The sequence below is a fragment of the Heloderma suspectum genome, chromosome 1 (genome assembly GCF_057233095.1).
Source record: "Heloderma suspectum isolate Gila_16-S chromosome 1, 16-S_ref, whole genome shotgun sequence".
Taxonomy (NCBI): domain Eukaryota; kingdom Metazoa; phylum Chordata; class Lepidosauria; order Squamata; family Helodermatidae; genus Heloderma; species Heloderma suspectum.
The window spans coordinates 34906583-34932391 of record NC_139458.1 but is presented as its reverse complement, the minus strand read 5'-3'; the positions used below and the strand labels follow the sequence as shown (position 1 = coordinate 34932391).

Sequence of the window (25809 nt, the reverse complement as noted above, 5' to 3'; positions counted from 1 at the left end):
TGGAAGCAATTCTAGTTATATAAACAGGTATTTCCCTTTCATTGTCTAGAGGTTTAAATAATTGGGGGGGGGGGGGAATAGTAACCTAACAGCAGAAAGGCCAGTTCTCAATACAGCTTGTGGTCAGAAATCTTATGAAAAATATTAAATATGAAAAATATTGTGAGATAAAAAGACAACAAGCACTTCCTGACATGTGTTTGTGTACTATTCTGGGGGAGCCCCACCCACTTTCCCCCACTGTCCAGCTGATCGGCCATTCGTCAGGCAGTGGGGAAAAGATGGTTGTTCCCACCCTGCTAAGCAGCACTGGGACAGTGATTTTGGCTGCAACGAAATAGCTGCAGAGCGGCAGCTCCCCCCACCAATATTTTTACTGAGTTTCATATAAAAATTGATATAATACATATTGTTTCATTATAAACATATAAACCAATAACAAAAAACAAAACAATCACTGGGTACAGTACATTCTTAGAATTGGATTATTTTTCAATTTAATTTAGGATTCCAAGTTTATGTAAAAATTAATCTCTTGCCTCCATTTGTAAATCATTATTAATTATGTTCATTCATTCATACCAAGATATTATTCCAACAGGAACCATGTGAGTATGGAGGTTCTATATTGTTTGAATTATTTGTAAAATGTATGAAAGCTGCCCAATTTTCGTAGCAGCTATCCTATAGTTTTCAGACCTTTGTGGCCTAACCTGATTTGTTAATTTCTCCATAACGGCAATGGACTGTAACTTTTTTCTCCATATTGGCATTGGGCTTACTATTTCCTTTCTCCAAGATGAAAGTCAAAAGCTCTTTGTGTCTTATTTATTTGCTCTGTCAAATAGAGATAATAGACCTAATTCTGGCAAAAATTCAATTTTTTGCTTTGTGAATTTTAAAATACATTTTCTCAGTACTGATTAACTGTGGAGCATGTCCACCACATGTGAAAATATGAACAGGAGCTGAACATTCCCTCCAGCATTTTTGGGATATAGCTTTATTACTATAACTCATCTTCACTGGGGTGAGATACCACTAGTGAACCAATTTTAAAGAATTTTTTTTAAAAAATTACTAGATATTGATTTAAAGGGTGCACTTGTCCACACTTTAGCCCATGTGGATGGTTCAATTTGCTGTCCTAGAACCCTTTCCCAAGTCTGTCTTACTCCCACTGTAGATCCATATTTAATTTCATTCAACATGTTGTATATTTTAGAGACCAACCCTTTTGTTTCTAAGTTTGACTGGACTATAATTTGGTCAAAATTTGTTAGTGGGCATGTTTGTTCTGTAATTTGTGGATTTGTTATGAAATATAATATTTGCTCCAGTTGTAGCCAGCCTGTAGTTCTATCTTGCAATGTTGCTTTAATTTGTTGGTTTGAATTTGGACTAGTGCCTATATATAAATACCATAATCTGTATAATACTGTTTATTCCTAATTGTTTTATCTTTTCAATTAATCTGGTTCGTAAGAGTGGATGATGTACAAATGGAATTATTGGGGATGGTGTTGGAGCGAGAATTTGACACCATTTCTTCTAGGTTTCTAATGCTGCTTGAATAAGGGATTAACATTAAGTTTTAAAGCTTTCTATCTGTCAAACCTAAAAGGTAATCCTCTAATTTCAGCAATATTTTTTTCTCTTGCTTCTAACTTGGTTCAGCTATCACCAGAATTATTGATTAGTATTTGTATAAGTTGTATAAGGTGGTATGTACGTAATACATGTCTATGCCTGGGATACCAAATCCTCCATGACTACTTTGTTTATATAAAGTTTGTTTTGCTAAACATGTTTTTTTACTTACATGAATGAAATCGGTCAGATGAGATGGCCAATAATTAGATATTTTGTCAATAGAAAAACAGGTAAAGTTCTAAACAGATATAAGATTTTGGGTAGAATTGTCATTTTTACTGCGGCAATCCTCCCTAGACATGACAGCTTTAATTTTTCCCATGATTTGAGATGCTTACATCTTACAAACGTTTTATGTATAGGTTTGAAATTGTACTTTATGATTTGTGAGTTTGGTAAGCAGATTCCCAGGTATTTTATTGTTTTATCATCAGCTGAGATTCCAGATATTTTTTCCAATCTCATTTTTTCCGCACTTTGGTAAATTTAATGAGAGTATTTTTAATTTTCCCTTATTAATTATGACCTGAGTTGTTGCCATGATTTGTTATCATGTCTAAGATTTTATTTAGGATTTGTATAGGACCTGACAGGGTTAATGCTATGTCATCTGCCTATAAATGAGTACAGAATTTTTCTTCTCCTATTTGTATTCTATGTATTGTAGGGGCCTGTCTAATGAAATCTGCTAAAGGTTCCAATGATAATACAAAAAAGAGAGGAGATAGAGGATAACCCTGTTTTATGCCAATAAGGATTGGAATGAGTACAGAATCCATATAATTTGTTCTTATTATAGCGTAGTTGGAACTATATATAGCTTTAAGTGTGTTATTAAATTTTCCTCCTAATCTCATGGTCTCACCTAATTCGTAAATAAATCCCCATTCTAAATTGTTAAAGGCTTTGGTTGCATCTAAGGTGACAATTGCACATTTTTAGTTTTATTGTCTGTACAATGTGCAATTACATGTAACAGCTGCCTAATGGGTATTGATATTTGTCTGCCTTTTATGAAACCAAATTGATCTCCTTTGATATAATGATGTAAAATTTCATTTAACTAGATGCCAGAATTCCTGTGAAAATTTTATAGTTGTGATTTAATAAAGAAATCGGCCTATAATTGTCTAATTCAGCTGGATTTTTTTTTTGGTTTGGGGATGAGAACCACTTTAGAAGTCTGCCATGTTTCTGGTATAGGTTTATTTTCAGGAATTCACTAAAAAGTTTCATTAAAATTGGTGTTAAATTCTGTTCAAATGCTTTATAAAAACTTGTTGTGAATCCATCTATATTTGGGATCTTATTTTTTTTCCAATTTTTTATTACAGCATGGATTTCTTCTGGTGTGATCTTTTTGTTTAAAAATTGTTTGTGCTCCTCAAAGATGTTTTTTGTTTTAGATTGTATTGTGTAATTATTAATCTGGTTTCTATCTGGATTATTTGATGTATAAAGTTTTTTAAAATAGTCACTAAGAGAGCAATCCTATGGTCCCTAGGCAGCATCTGGGGGACATAGAACTGTTCAGTTTCCTGGCTCCAAAGCTGGAAACAGGGCTCTGACCTCAGAGCTAGGAAACTGCACTCCACCTCCCCCACCTTCTCATAGCTGGTGCAGAGAAGATGGGGAAAAGGGGGCATTCCCAGGGGCAGGGAGGAGACTGGGGTGGCAGCTCTTCCCTCCCCCTCCCCTTGCCTGAAGCCTCCACTTGTTTAGCTTAAATGCAGAGTGGAAGGTGCGATGTGCCTCCTGTTCTGCAGTGGATACTCGTGCAACCGATATGTGTTCTGCAATGGATACTTATCAGCCTCGGAGTTTGGAGAGTTTTCGGAGACTTATGAGTAACCAGGGTGGATCAGATAGGATTGAGCCCTAAATAATTCATTTATATTTGGGGGGTTAAAAATGGATTTTCCTGTTTTATCTTTAATTGAGTGAATTCTTTTTCTATTCTTTTTCTTGGTATAACTGGCTAGCATTTTAGGGGATTTATTTTCAAATTCATGGTATTTTTGATCTACATAAGTTAGATTTATTGTAATTTTATATACATCCAAGGTTTGTGGGCAGGGTTTTTTCCACCAGCTGTCTTAAAAGCTGAACACTCCTTTCTGTGCATTTCCTCTAGGTCTTTAACTTCATTTTCACTGCTGTTCTGAGCAGTGAATTTGTAGAAATGGAAGCTATATTGGAGGTCATCTAGTCCAACTCCCTACTCAGAATAAGATCTGTAATGCAGGATAAATTACAGCATCCCTCTGTGGTCCTTGTGGCAGGACTTCACAGAAATGGGTAGTGGGGCAAATAGTAGTTTTTAGGGTATAAAAAGGTCACAAGTTCAGGCAAAGGAGGAGAGATTTGAGGATGGAGGAAGAGGTGTTTGATGGTATAGGAGGAAAGATAAGTCACAGTAAAGGAAGGAACAAGGGGGTGGGAGGAAGGACCTGGCAGTAGCAGCTTCTCAGGGAGTTACTGCTCATTTGCTTTTAACATTTTGCTCATTAGCCAAAGCTCTCGGGCTGGTTCACAACGATTAAACCCATAAAATACAACTTTAGTTCAGACTCACAGTGCTATGTGTGCTTACAGCTTTGGCAAGCACCTTCCTTCCCATGTACTGAGGAAAATGAACACTCGGACCCTGCTACAACATTTTAAAATAGTCAAAAGAAGGTGGGGAACACAGTCACTACTACCACATTCCTAAAGAGCCAGAAGAACGGCTGTTTAAAGTACCAATTTTTCTTGATAACTGGGTAAGGCATATGCTCCCCAATAAGTATTAAGCCCTTTAGTTTTAAAGTCAGAATATAATCTATGCAGGAATACAAGTCACAATGCCCAGAAAAGGAAGTATAGTCTTTTTCTGAATTGTGTATCATTCTCCAGATGTCAGTGAGTTCATATACCCGTAGAGTCTTCTCTAATTCTGTAGTTGTTTCTCTTTTGTTGTTCTGTTTTCCTCTGTCTATGCTTGGGTTAATTACTTCGTTTAAGTCTTCACCTATTATCAAAGATCCTTCTTTAAAGTCATGTAATACCTGTAGTGTTTCTTTCAGAAAGTGAATTTGATTTGAATTTGGGCTATATATACACCCCAATGTTGTTGTTTTGATTTCTAAGGTTACCTGTAGCAAATATTTATCTCCCTTTGGGATCCATTTTGCTTTCAGAAATTTTTATCTCGATGTCAGAGTGCTATCAGTACCCCTCCTTGACTTTGAATTTCCTTCTGCAGCATACATTTCTTTCATCCCTGTACCTTTGAGTAAAAGTTCTTTTTGGTTCTGCTTATGATAAGTTTCTTGTAAGAATACCACCTCTGGGTTCGCTTTCTTTTTAAAATTAAACCCTGTATCTGCCTACGTTTTATTGGTGACCCCATCCCCTTTACCTTTAAAGACCAAATCTTCAACTCACCCATAATATAGTAGATTTATTTTACACTGCTTTCTGAGACTATATATTGGTTATTTATGTGGTTGACTGTTCATTCTCAGTCAGTCTTTCTTATTCCTCCCCTCCCTCTTTCTCCCCACACACATCTGAGAAAGTTTCTGCTGTACTTAGTCATTTAGGGTGATTCCAATATTTCTTTTCTTTCTATTTCTTTTTTGTTTTCTGGGTTGTGATTCTTGATCGCTATCTCTGTCTACGTCACTCTCTTCATCTTGGCGGCATAGATCTTGCTCCTCTGAAACTGCGGGAGGGTCAGCAAGTACTAAGTAATTTAATTGCTTCTTCCTTTGTTGAGACCACATGTATTTTGCCATTTATGTGAATGATCAATTTTACAGGATAACCCCAACGATAGGATATATTTGATTTTTGGAGTGAATCTGTGAGAAATGTAAAAGATTTTTGACATTGTAACATTTCTGGACATAAATCGTGGAATAATTGAACTGGATTGCCACTCAATGTTAGATCAGTTACATTTGTGGAGGTCTTCAACATAGTGTTTGTTAATGCCTCATTAGCAAGTTTTATTATGATGTCTCGTGGTAAGGCTCCTTCTGGTGGTTTGGCATATAGTGTTCTGTGAGCTCGAATGATCTCTCTATGTATTATTTCCAAAACTAGGAAAGTAGTAGATAACCATTCCATTAGAAACTGGATTATATTTTTGCTTTCTGTATTTCCTTTAATCCTGTGAATTCTAATATTGGCTCTCCTGTTCTCCAGGGATTCAATTTTTTTGGCTCAGTTCATCATTCATTTTGGTTAGTTTTTGTATCTTTTTTTTCTGACTAATTTCATTGCTTTATCGGCCATCTCTGCAATGGCATGAAGCTTAGCTACTACTTCATCTACAGATTCTTTGAGCGGTTTACTTGCATTGCTCCAGTCTTGGTGAAGTAGAGCTAGCTGTGCTGTGATTTCAGATGCACTGGCAGTGGCAACTTATTATTAATTTCATTTCTATACAGCCCTATAGCTGAAGCTCTCTGGGCAGTTTAGAACCATTTTTGAGGTGGGCCTTTTCAAAAATTTGTTTATCAGCTTGAAGAAAACTCCTAATTGCCACTCTTTAACACCTGCAAGCCCTTGGGACATTCCCCTTTGTCTGGCTCACCTTCAGAACCCTGACAGGGTAGTTAGTTAGATCTTTTGAAAATGTTGGAGGGTTGAGCGCAGTGCTAACATTATCCCACCATCTTACCCCTTGATGTCATCATTCCCCACCCCCACCTGGAGTGGAGGCTTTAACTTCACAAACACCCAAAATGTTTCTCTCTGCCATGTATTAATATGTCAGTGTTCTGGTTATACATATTTACTGACGCACTGTCTAGTTGACAATTTCAGGACTTTCCCTTACATCCAATTCTGGTTTAGTTTCTCTCACTCCATTTCTTTTTTCCCTATTTTTAGGCATTATCCTAATTGTAACTTATTCTGGGCAGGTTGTACAACTGAAACCATCAGAATTTTCTAAGTTTTCTCTCTCTTTTTTTAATTAAAGAGTTGAGAAAAAAGAAAGTGAGAGAATGATGAAAGGAGAAAGCGATGTGTATGGTAAAAAGTTATAAGTGAACCCTATGTTGAGAATAAAGGTCTAAAAAGGTTGAACGTTATTACTCAATGATGCCTGGATTATACTGACACATCATCTAGCTGACAATTACATTACTCTCTGAAAGACAGTAAAGAAAGTGACACCAAACCAGTGCTAACAGGATATGTGGACAGGACACTATTAAAGTATTTTAAAGTGATCCTCTAACAAAACTAGTTACTGAACAAGAGTCTAGGGTACTACCAAGGGTAAAGGAAACTAAGTATTTACCTGGCATTTTCCACTGCAGTTGATGAAGTCTGCAGCTTTCCCTCCAAAACCTGGACTTTCTTTTTAAGCTTAGATTCCCGATCCTCAGCTGCTAAAGCTTCACGTGTAGAAGTGTCTTCCCTTTCCAAAAGGTGATTCCGTAATCTCTCCAATTCTTGATTTAGACGCTGCTCCTTATCACGTAAATGCTGCACCTGCGTGTAATTGAGGACACATTTCCTCAGTTTTCTCACTTTACCCTAATCTACCCATGCTTTTTCACTCAATCACTCATTCTCATCTCATACCTCATTCTGTAGGGCGCTAGTCTCCATTTGTTTCTGCTTGAGTGCCAACATGACTTGATCTCTCTCTTGCTGAAAAACAACAGCCTTTTCTTGCATTGACTTGGCTTCATTTAACAGCTGGTTCAGCTCCCCTGCCTTTCCCTTTCAAAAATGAAAATAAAGAGAAGTTATGCATGTTTAAAGGTTTACCTTCTCTTATGTTAAAGTAAGGCACTGAAGGGTTCAGTAGTTGCTATTTCTTTCTTGCCAAACAGCTGGCACTACATTTTTCTAGAATGTTTATTATCTAGGTCATATGGATTAATTAGACAGATGACATATAACATGTAAGAATATAAGACAAACATAGCTGAAAACATAAGCCACAATATACTGCACAACCAACTTGGGCCACTTCATCTTTTCCTATATGAAACACATTATGTGTAGGAAATAGCATGCAAACTGTACGTAGACCATCACATGCAACAATTGTGCAGGTATGTATTAATACTTTCTCCCAGAAGGATACACAACAGCTCATAATAAAAGTATATATACATGTTGGGAAATTGGTTATCTGAGGCTTCCCAGAAGATGTATAGTGAATTACATGTGTCACAATTGTTCACACACAGCAATCTAAACACAGTTTGTGCCTTATTTCCTACAAATATATTTAAGGAAAAGGTAGATAGACAGGATTGTCAGGTATTACAACAGCCTTGTAACTAAGCCCCAAAATGTACTAGCCTGCAGAATAATGCATCAGTCTGCTGGGAGCTGACAGAAGACGGACAGAGAGCTCTGTCCCTCCTGTAGCATTGCATTGCATTTCTACACTAGGCATGAAGGCTTCTATGTTGGGCATACTTGCCTGCATAGAATTCTTTGTTGCCTATGGCTACCAGGCTACTGCTTCATTACAAGGCTGTATTACAGAAGGCTTGACAGACAGGCAAAGCCTTATCTGACGTTGGTGCAGAAGAGGAACAGAATTCAGGTTGAGAGAAAGACCAGCAGCTGCAATAAATATGTTTAAAGCTATACCAGGTCACTTTTCAGTGGCCTAAACATTAGTCTTGTATCAAGACTACAAAATTCCTAGAGACTACATATGCTTTTTACAGGTTCTTAGAGGAGCATTTAATTCTCCAGTCACATACATTCACTTGGATAAACCCCCCACTGAATTCAATAGGACTTAGTTCCAAGCTAGTTTGTTTTGGATTAGAATGAAAAATCCATTATTTAACCAGACCTGGACTGGGGGAGAGCTGGGTTAAAATCTTTTAATGTTTTAATATTTTTACAATTTTAATATTGATGATTTAATTATATTTTTAACTTTTGTACAGTCATATTTATATTTCTATTTATAGGTTTTAATTGTAGCAGTTTTAACATTGTAAGGCCGCCTTGAGTCCCAGTATTGCAAAAAAGGCAGGATATAAATAAATAATTATTTATTTTAATTAATAATTAAAATCTCTGCTTAGCCACAAAGAAGATCCCTGGGTGACCCTGAGCTAATTATTACCTCTTATCTCAGAGGTTTCTGGTGAAGATAAAGTGGGTCAAACTCATGTAATTGTGAGAGAGAAACTAAGGCTGGCAACCTTATGTACACTTATGTAGGAGTAAGCTTCACTGAACACAGTAGGACCTATGTCTAAATAAACATGCATAGGATTGCACTGCAAGTCAGATAGTCTCTTGAATTTGTATTTTCCCAATTAATGAACGTTACAGTTTAAAATATATGGAACTTAAAAACAAACAAACTGGGCCTGGTTCTGATCAAGAGAACAGCACACATACCTTACTTTTAACTGCAAAGTGTAGGCAACGTTTGTAAGACATTTCTCAAATAAGGAGGGCTAGAACAATGAAATTTGACATAATTCCCAGAATTCTGCATAAGCAATTGAAATCCTGCACCAGACAGCTAAAATATGCATTGTATGGCATAATGGCAGTCACACCTTTTTTCCCTTTGACATTTGAATAAAAAACAAGAATTCAACTCATCACGCACCTGCTCTCTCTCTTTCAACAATTTTTCAAACGTAAGAGCCTTCTCCTTCATGGAATTAGATTCAAATTCCTTCTCCCTCAACATCATTGAAAACTGCATGTTAGTTTCCTGTAGCGCTCGAAATTCTGTTTCTTTTTCCTGGCATCTTGCCACTATTTTGTCATTTTCTTCTTTCAACTTACAGATGTCCATTTCTAAAATAAGAGTTCTCTCCTTTAGATTAGTTATACCTTGCTTCAGCAGCTCATTTTCATTCTCTTTATTACTAAGATTTTCACTTAGAGAAAGTAACTGATCACTTTTTGATTTTATTAGCAGGTCTTTTTCCCTAAGTGATTTCTGGAAGACATCACACTTCTCCTTCAAGTGTGTTATCTCCAAATGAGACTCCTCTTGACCCTTTCTTTCCAACTCAGATGACGCAGCCATAGAATCAGACAGTCTCTGATTGTTTTCCTGCAGAGTTTGAATAGTTGCATTTTTTTCCTGCAGTGTTTTCTTCATGTGCTCCAGTTCCTCATCTAGTGGTTTCGAGTCACTGGTGACCATCTGAGAAGCAGCATTGCTGGGAATATCTAATGGCGGTCCAGCAGTAGAAGAGGTTACTGGCAAAGGTGGTGTTACCATATCAAGCTTGCCCAGAATAATATCCCTGGTATTATTAAGCTCTCCTATGCTATGCTGAACTTGTGCTAATTCTTGGCTAAATGTTTTCAGCTTTTTCTCATTCTGTTCATAGCCGTGGATTAAGCCATTATACTCAATCTGCAACTGAGAATTGTTCTCGCTATCAGCAGAAATCTGTGCCTGAAGCCTTTGTAGTTCTTCTTGGAGATGAGCAGATTCATGTTTCATATTCTGGACAGTGGTCATTACTTGTTTCTTCCACTCTTCCATTTTCTTCACTTGCTGTTTCAGTTTGTCACGTTCCTGTAAAAGCTCTTCAAACTGATTGCTATTAATTCCTCCTAACTCACTGCCTGTACCCACGTTGGATGTCTGGAGGACAGTCAATAAAGTTTGGCATTTTTGACTTAAAGCATCAATCTCAATATCCTTCTCTCGAATGATACGGGACAAGTTTTTAATTGTTTCTCGGGACATATCCTGACTGCTACTTTCAAATTCACTGGCTAGTTTTTGGTTTTCTTCCTGCAGCTTCTTCAGGGCTGCTTCGTTAGCTGCTATGATATCTATCATCTTGTGATAATCTGTTTTTAACTGACTGTTCTCTCTAGTCTTCTCACTAAGAACTGCCAGCATTTGCTCTCTTTCCATGGCATAGGCTTGTAGTTGTTGCTGAAGGTAAAGAACATCCTGCCTATAAGATGGAGAGGAAACCCTTGCATGAAGAGCTTGTATCTCTAAGTTTTTCTCTTGGATAATCTGTGTAAGTTTGCCAACTTCATCTTTGGATAACTGATCAATTTGTCTACTTAGCGAGACATTCTTTTCGTTCAGAAGCTTGATCTCCATTTCCCTCTCCTTGATACCTTTTACCAGCCTTTCAATTTCAGCTTTAGATAGGTCATGTTTCTCATTCCCATTTTCACCATTAAGTGTCTGGACTTTAGTTTCTTGGAAGAGATCAGAAGGGTCTGGTTGAATGAGGGTTGTTTGATTGTGTAATTGGGTTTTAATTTGTTGTACTGCTCTGTGTAGGCTTTTGATTTCCTCATCCTTCTCCAGGCACGCTTGCTGGTGTGCAATGTTCATTTGTTCATGATGAAACCTGGACTCCTCAATCTCCTTTTTACACTCCTGCAGGGACTGCTGAAGTTGGGCCATTTTCTGATTCTGATCTTCAAGTGTCCTTTTGTCAAGTTTCATCTCTTCTTCAAGATTATTTTTAAGTATAGTTAAATGTGTTATTTCTGCTTCAAGTTCAGTGATGATATCTAGAGTTTTGGGCTCAGCCAAAGCAGGTGACCTACTTTCCTGGTCTTTTAGTCGTTCTATTTCTTCTTTCAAATGATTGTTCTCTTCTTTCATTCCTGAAAGGCTTTTCTCTTTTTCTTCTAAATTTTGTTTTAAAAGTTCAAATCTTTTGGAGTCCTTAATATAATCTTCATGTTGCTGCTCTAGTTCAGAAGCCCTGGTTTTAAATTTTTCAACAAACACCTCTCTCTCTTTTATGAGCTCTGTCAGTTGTTTTTGCCCTGCTAAGCTAGTTGTTAACATCTCCTTAGTTTCCTCATGGTCAGTTTCCATCTGTTCAATGTTCCTCTTGAGTTCAGCTATCTCAAAGTCTCTCTCTTGATTGAGTTTAACTAAGCGTTCATGTTCAGACTGTAACGCAGTGCTATTCATGTTACGTGCATTTGACAGCTCATCAATGGTTTGGTCATACTTAATAGCCTGTTCCAACAATCTGCTTTCAGCCTGGCATAGTTCATTTTCTAATCTCCCTTTTTCTATTTTCAAAGCTTCCAGCATGGTATCTTTTTCAAAAGCAATCTTACACTTCTCATTATTAGCTTCTTGCAACTGCTGTTTAAGTTCTTCACATGCTGTATGAAGATTTTCCTTTTCTATCTGAAGTTCCAAAATAGATTTCTCCAAGTCTGTATTTATTATTTTATTTTCTGAAATTTGCTCATTCAGCTTTGAAATTTCTACTTCTCTTTCTCTGGTTGAATGATCTTGATAACAATTGTTAGATTCTTGATTTATCTTGGTTAGCTCATTTTGGAGTACATAAAGTTCTTCTTCTCTATCTGTTAGGCTTTTCTTTAACTCTACCACTTCCTGTTTATTTTTGGAGGTACATTGCTGGGATAATTTTAGCTGTTCTTTTAACTCTTTTATTTTATTTTCCAGGTGTTGCTTAGTGATATGCAAGTCATTAAGTGTAAATGTACATTGATTCAATTTTTCTCTCTGGCCTTCTAGCTCCTTGCTCATTTCCAGCTTCTCAGCTTCTAGCTTAGATGTTTTTGTTTTTTCAGAATCTATGTCTAGTTTTAGCTGGTTGATAGCATTAGCAGCTCCAGCGTTCTGTTTTGTTAGCTGTTCTTTTAACATAATCATATGCTAAAATAAAAACAAACAAATGTTAAAATAGTAAAGAAATCCTACTAGCTGATGATAAATTAGTAGACAGAATTGTAAAGTATTTAGAAAAATGAATAAAATAATTTAAATACATGTTTTTAATTTTTTTTGGTGATATGACCCTGTTGTATTAAACACAATGTCAAACCACACTTAACTTCATTGTATAAATGTAAACAGTTCAAAGAAGGATCCATAATCCTTTGGCAGCAATGTATTTTACTATCTTCTGTGGTTAGAACCATTGGCCTCCTGGCTAACAGATGAGTGGCATACCGCATTTTGATATTTCCTGCCTAGGAATGGCACGGGTGCCCGATCAGGTCTGGGAGTCCAGTGGACTCCTCCCCCCTGCCCGCTGCCCTGAGCTGTGCCCGCTGAGTCCCCAGACCTGCTTGAGCTCCCCCCATGCTTACCGAGCCATCCGCGCTCACTCTGGGCCTGTCTGGCAAACTCTGCGAGCACCATTTGGGGGGGGGTGGCGATTGCAAAAATGCGCATATTTGATCTTATGCAAAATGGTGCCATGAATGGCCAATATACATACGATTACAGGCATAAATGGCCCATTTACGCCTGTAATCTTGCGTATATTGGCCATTCATGTCATTTTGCATAAGATCAAATGTGAGCGTTTTTGTGAACACCATTGCCCCCACCACCAAAACGGCGACCGCAGAGCTCCCTGGGTGGGCCCAGGGTAAGTGCGAGAGGCTTGTTGAGCAGGGGGTGGGCTCGGGGGCGCATGAGTGGGGGCATGTGCTTAGTGGGTGCCCGGAGAACCCAGATGTGGGGGTGCCCATCCATCCCTATTCCTGCCACCTGTGTTTCAGTGCCTACCAACTCATAATACCGAAGCTATCCTAGGTGCCTGCCTTGGGCATTCACAGCCAAGAAAGGCACAGTGAGTTGTTCTCAACTTCAACTTCTAGTCCCAAATTTTAGGTATACCATTGATTTAGCTTTTGTGGAACTGCTGCGGAAGCCTCTTAAAAAATTGCTAATTCACTTCTCCCAAAGATCTATAAGATGCCTTGTTTTGAAATGCAAAGTAAAAGCAAATTAGAAATAATTAAGAATTTGGAAATGTGAATATGTAAAAAGTGATGACAATATTAAAAGAGACACACAAAGCAAATTCATAATGAATTCTGGATAATTTTATGAAACTAATTCCTAAGGTGATCTGGATAATTTCTCAAAGAATTTTGAGTTAAAGCCCTATCACTCAGAGTCAAAAGATTATTTTAGTAAAGACACATTTTATATGAATCTGGCTAGAAATTATCTATGTGAGCTTCAAGGACATTTTTGTAACTGAAATAAACATTTTTGAAACTGGGTTGCTTGTCCCAGAAAAAAAATGAATTTTAAAAAATTCCCTTTAAAAAAAATCATCCTTAAACAACAACTCTCTGAAGAACCGTATTATTTCTCTTCAAAACAAACAAAAAATCATTCACCAGCAAAGCCTATACTGCAGAATAGTCAACAGATAGTTTCAGATTTAAATACAGCTAATGGATCACTGCCTTGTTGTGGTGAAGGGGCTTGCGTAATTCAGTGAAGCCATAAGCTATGCCGTGCAGGGCCACCCAAGACGGACAGGTCATGGCAGAGAGTTCTGACAAAATGTGGTCCACTGGAGAAGGAAATGGCAACCCATTCCAGTATTCTTGCCAAGAAAATCCCATGGAACGTATCATAAGGCTAAAAGATATGACACTGGAAGATGAGCCCCTCAGGTCGGAAGGTGTCCAATATACTACTGGGGAAGAGCAGAGGGCATTTCCAAGTAGCGCCAGAAAGAGTGAAGTGGCTGGGCCAAAGCCAAAAGGACGCTCAGCTGTGGATGTGTCTGGTGGTGGAAAGAAAATCCGATGCTGTAAAGAACAATATGGTTCTTTACCTGGAATGTCAGATCAATGAATCAAGGTAAGCTGGAGGTGGTCAAACATGAGATGGCAAGATTGAACATCGACATCTTGGGAATCAGCGAACTAAAATGGACAGGCATGGGTGAATTTAATTCAGGTGACCATTATATCTACTACTGTGGGCAAGAATCCCTTAGAAGAAATGGAGTAGCACTCATAGTCAATAAAAGGCTGAGAAAAGCAGTACTGGGGTACAATCTCAAAAACGACAGAATGATCTCAGTACGAATCCAAGGCAAACCATTCAACATCACAGTAATTCAAGTCTATGCCCCAACCACTGAGGCCGATGAAGCTGAGGTTGATCAGTTCTATGAAGACCTACAACACCTTCTAGAACTAACACCAATAAAAGATGTCCTTTTCATCATAGGGGATTGGAATGCCAAAGTAGGAAGTCAAGAAATCACCGGGATAACAGGCAAGCATGGCCTTGGTGTACAAAATGAAGCAGGACAACGGCTAATAAGAGTTTTGCCAAGAGAACACGCTGATCATAGCTAACACTTTTTTCCAACAGCATAGGAGGCGACTCTACACATGGACATCACCAGATGGTCAATATCGAAATCAGATGGATTATGTCCTTTGCAGCCAAAGATGGAGAAGCTCTATACAGTCAGTAAAAACAAGACCTGGAGCTGACCGTGGCTCAGATCATGAGCTGCTTCTTGCAAAATTTCGGCTTAAATTGAAGAACGTAGGGAAAACCACTAAACCATTCAGGTATGACCTAAATCATATCCCTTATGAATACACAGTGGAGGTGAGGAATAGATTTCAGGGATTAGACCTGATAGACAGAGTGCCTGAGGAACTATGGACGGAGGTCCGTAACATTGTTCAGGAGGCAGCAACGAAATCCATCCCAAAGAAAAAGAAATGCAAGAAAGCAAAGTGGCTGTCTGAAGAGGCTTTACAAGTAGCTGAGGAAAGAAGGGAAGCGAAAAGCAAGGGAGAAAGGGGAAGATATATCCAACTGAATGCAGAGTTCCAGAGAATAGCAAGGAGAGACAAGAAGGCCTTCTGAAATGAACAATGCAAAGAAATTGAGGAAAACAACAGAATGGGAAAGACTAGAGATCTCTACAAGAAAATCAGAGATCTCAAGGGAACGTTTTGTGCAAAGACAGGCATGATAAAGGACAAAGAAGGCAGGGACCTAACAGAAGCAGATGAGATGAAGAAGAGGTGGAAAGAATACACAGAAGAACTATACAGGAAAGATCTGAATGCCCCTGATAGCCATGATAGTGCGGTCACTGAACATGAGCCAGACATCCTAGAGAGTGAAGTCAAGTGGGCCTTAGGAAGCAATACTAACAACAAAGCTAGCGGAGATGACAGTCTTCCAGCTGAGCTATTTAAGATCCTAAAAGATGATGCTGTTAAAGTGCTGCACTCAATATGCCAACAAATTTGGAACACTCAACAATGGCCACAAGACTGGAAAAGGTCAGTTTACATTCCAATTCCAAAGAAGGGCAACGCCAAAGAGTGTTCAAACTACTGCACAATTGCGCTCATTTCACATGCCAGCAAGGTGATGCTCAACATCCTACAAGCTAGGCTTCAGCAGCATGTGAACCGAGAACTACCGAAAGTACAAGCTGGGTTTCGAAGAGGCAGAGGAACTAGAGATCAAATCGCCAACATTTGCTGGATCATGGAGAAAGCAAGAGAATTCCAGAAAAACGTCTATTTCTGCTTCATTGACTATGCTAAAGCCTTTGATCGTTTGGATCACAACAAACTGTGGCAAATTCTTAAAGAGATGGGACTACCAGACCACCTTACCTGTCTCCTGAGAAACCTGTACGAGGTTCAAGAAGCAACAGTAAGAACTGGACATGGAATAACCGATTGGTTCAAAATTGGGAAAGGAGTACGACAAGGCTGTATATTGTCGCCCTGCTTATTTAACTTATATGCAGAGTACATCATGAGAAACGATGGGTTGGATGAATCACAGGTCAGAATTAAGATTGCTGGGAGAATTATCAACAACCTCCGATACGCAGACGATACCACCCTAATGCCAAAAAGTGAAGAGGATCTCAAGAGCCTCTTGTTGAGGGTGAAAGAGGAGAGTGCAAAAGCTGGTTTGAAACTCAACATTAAAAAAAACGAAGATCATGGCATCTGGCCCCATCACTTCCTGGCATATAGAAGGGGAAGAAATGGAAGCAGTGACAGATTGTATTTTCTTGGGCTCCAAGATCACCGCAGACGGTGACTGTAGCCATGAAATTAAAAGACGCTTGCTCCTTGGGAGGAAAGCTATGGCAACCCTAGACAGCACAGTAAGAAGCAGAGACATCACCTTGCTGACAAAGGTTCAGATAATCAAAGCTATGGTTTTCCCAGTAGTAACGTATGGCTGTGATAGCTGGACTATAAGGAAGGCTGAGCGCCGAAGAATGGATGCTTTCGAACTGTGGTGCTGGAGAAGACTCTTACGAGTCCCTTGGACTGCAAGGAGGTCAAATCAGTCAATCCTAAGGGAAATCAACCCTGAGTGCTCATTGGAAGGACAGATACTGAAGCTCAAATATTTTGGCCACCTAATGTGAAGAGAAAACTCTCTGGAAAAGACCCTGATGCTGGGAAAGATTGAAGTCAAAAGGAGAAGGGGATGGCAGAGGATGAGATGGCTAGATAGCATCACTGATGCAATGAATATGAACCTGAGCACGCTCTGGGAGAGAGCGGAGGACAGGAAGGCCTGGCGTGCTATGGTCCATGGGGTCATGAAGAGTTGGACACGACTTAACAACTGAACAACAACAACAATGAATATCCATACACTTCAACATACACTTTGGGATTACACATCATTCCTCCCCTGTTTAATTGACTATATATATAACCTGTGTTGCTTCTTGGTTTTGCCTGTCCAGTTCTTCCACTTCTGCTACTAGAGCTTCTTTTTCAGCAATGCTTTCGTTACATTCATGTTGTTTCCTTTCCAAGTCGTCTCTTAACTGATTTAACTCCAAGTTCTGTCCTTCAGCAGATACATGTGTAGTACTCTCACACTTTGGTTGTAAACTTGCCACTTCTTTCTGAAATCCTTCCTTAATTTAGACAGAAAAAAGACCCTAAATTTAATAGGATAAAATCAATTTGGGTATATCTGTGAGTATAAACTGACATTAAAAAAAGACTGCAAATTATTTGTGAAGGGGGCATGCTTACTAAGAACAAGAAATTCTCCTTAATTACCAAAAGTGTTCAATTAACCCAATGGAAATGCTAAAATGCAAATTTGAAGAGTGGGCATCTTCTTGTCCAATTTGTAACTGAATCCTAGGAAATAAGTCTATGTGTGTGCACAAGTTTCATACTGTATATAGATCACTTTCATAAGTTATAAGGCACAAATGTATTTGCAAATTTTACACAACTTTCTGTAATAAAAATACTCTGAATTTATGGAAAAACAACAAAGAATCTCGTGGCACCTTAAAGATTACTCAGTCCATGAAACTGTATGTCATGAATTCATGGAAATTTCCTCATAGAATTATCACTCCAATGACAGCATTCTGAAAGCATAAGGTATCCTTTCTTAAGTACACAGACACTCATTCGGGAAGGTGTGAGCACATGTGTTCACTAACTTGCCTTGTCCAGTTAGGTTCTAGTTTGGTAGGGCCTGAGGATACTGGGTTGGATCCAATGTTGTCTGAACATATGGGTGCTCATGCAACACGACTTCCCCATCCTCTCCTCCCTCCTGCAGCTCCCCACGTGCAAACCAAATCTGCTCCAGAGTATTTGTGGCACACACAGGGGGAGGCAGTGGGTAAGGGAAATCCATTCCACTAGTAGATGACTAGCGTTTGATCCAACACAACATGCTACTATGCTCTCTCCATCAGGGCACCACTGGAGACTTCTATATACAGACAGTGATAGAAGAAAATGCAGTAACCTCCTATTATTCATAAAACTTTGCATTCAAAGGTATATCTTCCTCAATAGCACTAAGACAGAGGTGTGGTACATGCAGCATGCGTGGCTCTTGGAGATCTTTGGTACAATGTGGAGGTTCTTGGTAGAAGCTTGAGAATGTCAGATTTCTGTGTCCTCTTGATGGCAGAGGGAAATTCAAAATGTGATGGCAAAAGTTTCTAATGTATTTCTGTGTGTTCAACAAACTGTCCAGCCTTATTTCAACCTGGGCCTGGGTGCCTGAACTGACTGATCCTGGATTGGAGGTAATGAGAATGTGTCATTATCAAAGTTGTCAGTCTGTGAGCTTAGGAATCCTTTAACATTTTCTAACAGATTTTTTCTTTACTTAAGAAAGTTATCTGTGGCAATTTCCAGAGGGACAGCTGTGTAAGGCTGTGTTGCAGTAAAAACAAACAGTCTTTTGGAACCTTAGAAGGAAGCCTCCAATCTTGGAGGCTTCAGCGTATCCAATGCCCTGCTAGGCTGTTGCTGGCAGGGTGGGAGGAGCAAAGGAGGTGATTTTTGCATCTCTGACCACCTTTTTCAAAATTTTCTTCTAGGCCAGCCTTTGAGCCTGGCTAGAGGTGCTGCCAGTGGCTGGGCTGGGGCTGGAGAGGCCATAGGATTTCTCATATCCTGGCCTCTCCTCTCCCCTCTCCTCCCCCTGGAATGCCCCCTTTTCGCTCTATCTATCTATCTATCTATCTATCTAGCCATCCATTCTTTCATTTCATTTCATTTCATTTCATTTCATTTCTATACCACCCAATAGCCGAAGCTCTCTTTGAGTCTGCATTTGCAGTTTTGGGAAGCAGGCAGTACAGTTCTTTCTGCAGCGGCTGTAAGGGGACAGGGGAGGGGAAATGAAACTCAAGAGTCCCCTTCCCAAGGTCATAGCAGTATCTACAGCCTCAGGAGGAGGACTCTGAACAAGCCTATATTCCCTGGAACATTCTCCCGCAGACTATAGGATTACTCTCTCCAAGATTAACACATTTATGATGGCATATGCTTTTGAGACTAGAGTAGAGTTCATCAGATGAATGAAATGTTATCCTCAGTTGGTGATGGGAATTATAAGTAGCGAGGTCAGACAGAAAAAAAATGCAAAAAGTGCAGACAGTTACCATTTAATTAGAGATTGGATGCATACAAAATAAGCACACAATCAAGTCAGTAACACTGAAGTAATTTAATATCTGTAGTGAGACAAGAAACCACTGTCTTTATTCGGACCTAAATGGATGAATTGAACTTCTTGATGAATTACAATAGTTCAATCGCTCTGTCTGTATAAATAAGACAACACAATTTCAACAATATTTCTCTTTCTTTAGCTTTAGTAATCAGTTTACCTGATCTGATCTTTTCAATCTTGTTATTTCTTTTTCTGCATCTGTAAAAACAATGGGAAAATAAGCTATTTCTCTTAGGGGAAAGTAAGCCAGAAGATCATGTTTTGTTACACAGTGAACTTGAGTTTCAAAGGCAAGAATACAAAGGTAGCACCTAATGCTGGAATCTTAAGAATACATCCTTGAAATTTACCCACTCCAAGTAAAAAGAGCTAGCATTAAAACTAATTTTGTAATTATTGTGGATACTAAATACATCTAATTTCTACCACTTTTTAAATGCATCTCATCGTTTATGTGGCAGCAGTTCAAAACTGAGCTAGGAACTGAGACACCCAAATGAACTAAACTATTTTTCAATAACATGACAGTAATGCAAAGGAAGGTTGGTGGTATTGCTATTAGAAAACATTCAGTAGCAACCAACACTTAAAAAAAAAGAACATTCTTAGAGGCGCTCATTGTTATACATTTAGACCAGGAACCAAAGTGCAGCACATGCCTTAGAGATTCTTCACTTTCCCTTTTTAAGTGGTAGCAACCCACCCCCCACCCCCACAAAGGTCAGGGGGACCTTTGGAGCAGTATGCCGGGAGAGGAAAATACTGGAAGAGAAAATTGCCAAATACCCTGATACACAGAATGTTCTTAGAGGTGGTCATTTTCATACACATGAAAATTAGCATGCACACAGGCCTCTTTGAATCCCAAACCCAAGTTTTTCCTAACACTGTCTTGGCATGCTAAAAATAGACACAGAATAATGCTGGATTCCCAGTGGCTTCATACCGAGTAGTGCCTGCTGTAGTCGGAGCACTTCTGCCTGCAGCGATTCCGCTGCATACTTAGGGACTTCCACCTGCATTTCCAAATCAGCTTGTTCTTCAAGAATAGATGCTTGGAGTTCACTGGATCCAGGTTTTAGTTTTTCATATTCCTGGGTTAGTTGACTTTTCCCCATTTTTATAAATTCAAGTTCTTTCAAGACAAGATTTTTCTCATTTTCTGCTAAAGACAATTGTTGACTTAAACTTTTCACTTTATCCTGCAAGTCCATCAAGTGTGGTGCTGCAGATTCAGATACACGGTTCTGTAGGTCACGTTCAGAAGGAAGTTCAACTGTTACACCAACTATAAAGCAGAAAAAATGTGTTTAAAATAGTACCCAGAAATATGGCATTTTCTCAGTTATCACAGGATCTATATGCCAGAGAAGTTTAGTAATGATTTTGAACAATTATTTATAACAGCTGCAGAAAACAAGGTATTTACAACTACTGAGATAATGCAGTAAATAGCAAATATGCCCTTGAAACCTCAATTGTAGAATAAAATATTTAAATTAAATCTGTTCTACATGGACAGCTTAAATTATAAATGAACAGCTACTCTTGGTTCCTCGTTGCATTATCAATGATAAATCTTAGTTCCACAGAAATCCACAGGTATTTTGGTCATCTTCAACTTTATTGAACGCTACCTGGATCTGAAAAACTAGGGAGCTGCTAATAATAGTTCACGACATTAAAAAAAAACACCCTCTAAGACGATGGTTATCATCTAATTTTACCAGAATGGGATGTTGGAAAGTGGTGGGCTAGCAAACCTAGAAACAATCTTCTCCAAGCCCACAACACTATGTAATATGGCTTGGGAAGGAAGGAGTGCACATAAGCAAGTCAAAGAGGACTCTGCTATTATTCCCACACTCTTTGAGTTCCCTTTGCAAGCCATTTTCCACCTGTGGGGGATGGAGGCAAAATGTGTGAATTCTTTTTTCCTTTCTTTTGTTGCATGCCTCTGTGTCTCTCCCACCCTGAAAGCGCTTCCAGAAAGCCCACAAGGGAAGAGGAGAGAGATGATTGGCACTAGCCAACCAGACAGGACTCAAGGATTCAGATTCAACCTAACGCCTCTCAGTTGCAGGTCCTACTCCAAGCCAGTATGCCAACACTAACCCCACTGAACTGATATAGTAGAGTGAAGAGTATTTTGGGTCTGGGTGTGGTAGAAATTCCTACTCCTATTCATAACTGCCTTGTGTAAGCCCTCACCCTCACTAATTCCACTTACAGGGTCACTGTAATCTTAGGTTCTCTCACAGGTCGTTGTGTGAATGACCATTATAACCAATAACTAACCATCAATATGCTGCCCTTAATTCCTTGAAGGATGGGCATGGATGTGATAAACAACAAAACTGGGAGAATGTCGGTTGATGCGGGCAAGTGGGTCTTAAACTGTGACAAAACTCTTTAATTAGATCCCTCCAGAAAAAACTACAAGCTCCATTATCACTGCCCACTGGCCATGAGGGTTGGGGGTTGATGGGAATTGGGAGTCCAACAACATCTGGGGGCGCAGGTTAGGAAAGGCTGCACTAGATATTAAAATGCTGTAAAAAAATTCAGAATTGAGAAGCTACTCATAGGAACATAGGAAAATATTATTTATTACATTTCTATACTGCCCCATAACTGAAGCTCTCTGGATGGTTTCCAGAGATTAAAAACATCAAACGTACAATATGCAAAAATTTAAAAACATAAAACACACACAAAAACAACTTTGAGCAATCAGGCAAATCATAAAAAAAATCCTGGACCAATAAAAACTCATTACATGCTGCCAAATGCTTGGGAAAAAAGAAATGTCTTGACCTGGTGCCAAAAAGATAACAATGTTGGCACCAGGTGGGCCTCATCGAGATCATTCCATAATTGAGGGGCCACTGCTAAGGTCCTCTCTCTTGTTGCTGTCTTTTGAGCCTCCCTTGGAGTAGGCACCTGGAGGATGGCCCTAGATGCTGAGCTTAGTGTACAGGGGTGTTCGAGCCGGAAGAGGTGCTCCATCAGGTATTTTGGTCCCGAGCCGTGTAAGGCTTTATAGGTTAAAACCAGCACCTTGAATCGGGCTTGGAAACATATAGGCAGCCAACGCAAGCGGGCCAGAGTTGCTCTTATATGTTTAGAGCAACTGTGGTCCCCATTATCAAACATTTTAAACAAACTGCAGCTTCTGAACTGTCTTTGAAGGCAGCCCCACTTAGAGCACATTGCAGTAATCTAACTTGGCCTTATACTGAGTTGCCTTATAAATATAATAATAAATATAAATTGCCTTATATTGAGTCACACCATTGCTCCATCTAGCCCAGTATGGTCGATACTGACTGGCAGCGGCTCTCCAGGGTTTCAAGATTCCTTCCTAGCCCTACCTGGAGTTGCTGGGGATTGAACCTAATGAAAAGGCACATGACATATCGGTCCAATTCAGATTATAGCCTTTGGAAATTGAACTTTTTTTTCCAAATAGTGCAGTACAGTAACCCATTTTCAGATCTACATATCAAGCTACAAATCAAAATGTATATATTTGTTAAAGTAGATAACGTGCTAAAAGGAGGACTATTTACTAATACAAATGCTTCAAAAACAGTAATTTTGGAAACTTGTTTAGCTAGTACAAACATTGAGCTTCTTCCATCTAGTAATGTATGCATTATTGTATAAATGTATAGCTGAAACTGAATTTGTAAGACTGTAATCCTACACACACTTGTGTAAGAATAAGCTACACTAAAGTTTGTTCTAATCCTCGATAGGGATGGCCTAGTTGCTGTGATCTGTGCATTGGTAACCTCATGATTGGGCTACTGTAATACACTCTATGTGGGGCTGCCCCTGCACTTGGTTCGAAAGCTGCAGCTAGTGCAGAATGCAGCAGCTAGGATGCTCAGTGGAGTTCTGCGCTATTCACACATTACACATGTGTTAAAAGAACTGCCTGGCTGCCTATTAGCTATCAAGCCACGGCCAAGGTTTTGTTGTTGGTATACAAAGTCCTACAAAACCCATGAACAGGATACCCATATATATGACCATCTTCTCATTCATATATATATATATATATACACACACACACACACACACACACACACACCCCAACCAGTCAACCTTTAAGATCTTCCAAGGAGGCCTTATTGGTAGTTCCACAACCAACAGGGTGTTTCCAACAGCATGTAAGCAGGCCTTCTCGATAGTGGCACCCATCCTCTGGAACATCCTCCCACGCATTGTTTGAGAGGCAGAAAATGTGATGAACTTAAAGCACTTCTTGAAGATGTATTTGTTTACACAGACTTTCCCTGACTTGTAATGGCTAATGAGACTGCTCTGTTTCATGGCTGCCTTGTTGTAATATTGAAGTTAATATTTTTATTGATCTTCCATTGTTTTTATATTGTTTTTATATTGTATTTTATGTACATATTGTGTGTGTGTGTGAACTGCTTAGAGATTTTAAGATTTAAAGCAGCATAAAAGTACTATAAACAAACAAACAAGTAAACATGCACAGGAGTCGGGCTGCACTTCGTTTTAATTTTATCAGCCTTAAATTCACTATTGCCTGCCCCAGACTTAACTATACCTAGAGTTAAGTGTCACACAAATATAGAAAGGACATGCAAGAACTATACATAAGTTTTTCCATCTCTCAACAGAACTGGTCCCCGCACCATTGTAGTTTTGATATAGTATCAAGACAGAAAAAAAGTGTATTGGACACCTAGGAAACCAACGCTTGCCGTTAATCATGACAGGCTATCATAAATTCTTTTAAAATCTCTTAAAGAACAATAAGCAAGACCTTTCTGTAATTGATCCTCAAGTTCCTCTATTCGTTCTTCATATTCACTCAGTTCTTCTCTATGCCGTCGACTTATCTCTGCTAATTTCTGATGATGTGCATTCTGTAATACCGAAAGCTCATGCTGTTGCTCATCTATTTCTTGACTCAAGTTCTGTTTTAGATCCTAAAATGTGTAATTAAAGACTGTTATAGCATCTCTTAGATACAGTATGCAGATTATGATTTAATAGTCTTGTAAAATATTTTTAATGCTGGCAATACACAATGTTCCACATGAGACATCTGAAGACTGCACCGCCAAATTGCTCAGGGTAACACTCACACAATTTTAAATAAGTATCCACAAATTGAAAGATTTTGAGATTGCATCCTGTCACTTCATACATCAGATACACTTCATACATTTCTGAGTCCTTGAGCTGTAAAATCTCAGCTGGATACCACAGACTAATTCAGGGGTCTCAACGTGGCACCCATGGGTCCTCAAATGGTGCCAGTGAAGCTCTCCACTCCCTGCCCCTTTCAAAAATTTATTTTTAATTTTAAAAAAATTAAAAAAATTAGGGCAGAAGGTTCAGCAGGCAGAAAGAGAAGGAGAGAGTTGCTTCCTGGCCTCACCCAATCTTCTGTCTACACAGAACTTTCCCCTTTGCACTCTCTCTCCCTCTCCCCCCACTCCTACCCCTGCTATTTATCTCTACACGACCCCTTACCTTGCTATTTCTCTCCCTTCCCCATCCCTAGCCTTCTTCTTTCTCTCCCTTCCTAGTCCCTAGCCTTGCTCTTTCCTTTCACATACCACGCTATCTTGCTGTTTCTCTCAACTCCTAGCCTCTAGCCTCAGTATTTCTCTCCCCAACACTTTATCTCTGTTTCTCCCCCTCCTAGCCTCACTCTTTCTCTTCCCTCTACCCCTTTGCCTTGCTATTTTCCCCTCCCTCTTGCTGCTTCGTCTTCATCTTCTTCGTCGTTGGTCAGTTTTATGGCTAATACCTCCACCTACTGACAACTAAAAGGAATAACCTTCTTAAATCACAATGGGCCAATCAAATTGCAAGCTTGCAAAAAATGCCAAATGGCAGATAATACTAGAGACCATAAGGCACAACCCTGAAGAGCTCTTTACCAGTAGGAACTCACCTAGGAGCCAAAGAACAAATAAAAGCCACTCATTCATCCCTGTACCATAAGCAATCCCAAAGAACACGATCTATATTTCTGTAGCCCACAAACTTCACAAAGATCCAAACTTGCCCATCCAATGCCAATGAGATTACTGTGTGCCACACAGTGTCTTGTAGCACCCAAAAAAGACAAACTTGACCTAGCTGAATAAAAAAACTTAAAATCCTTCAAGAGCAGGACCAAAGGAAAAAATCCTGTGGCCAGTACCATCCAATTCCCATCCATTTTGCCATTCTTTAAACATTTCCCTCTGGAGACAGCATTTAACTTCCCTTTGGGATAAAGGCAAAGAGACATCAATAACAGAGTGCTGCAAAGCATTTTTTGCAGATAAATCAGCCAATTCATTTCCCACTATCCCAACAAAACCCAAGCCAGATTCCCATGGAAGTAAGTTCCGTATTCACAGACC

At 39.1% G+C, this 25809-nt stretch overlaps 1 protein-coding gene across 2 annotated transcripts in view; it reads right to left on the bottom strand.

The window, feature by feature from the left end:
- Nucleotides 1-25809, bottom strand: part of TRIP11 (thyroid hormone receptor interactor 11) — a 69211-nt gene that overhangs the window by 25387 nt on the left and 18015 nt on the right. Inside the window, exons 6-12 of one of the 2 annotated variants that reach the window (XM_084840579.1) lie at nt 24210-24375; nt 20349-20690; nt 19560-19600; nt 17115-17321; nt 9254-12286; nt 7237-7377; nt 6950-7143 (exon numbers count right to left, since the gene is read on the bottom strand). In XM_084840579.1, coding sequence (XP_084696705.1) covers nt 6950-7143; nt 7237-7377; nt 9254-12286; nt 17115-17321; nt 19560-19600; nt 20349-20690; nt 24210-24375 — 4124 coding nt within the window. Of the gene's footprint in view, nt 1-6949; nt 7144-7236; nt 7378-9253; nt 12287-17114; nt 17322-19559; nt 19601-20348; nt 20691-22679; nt 22799-24209; nt 24376-25809 lie in introns of those variants that run through there. The other variant, XM_084840589.1, reaches the window with a different exon arrangement.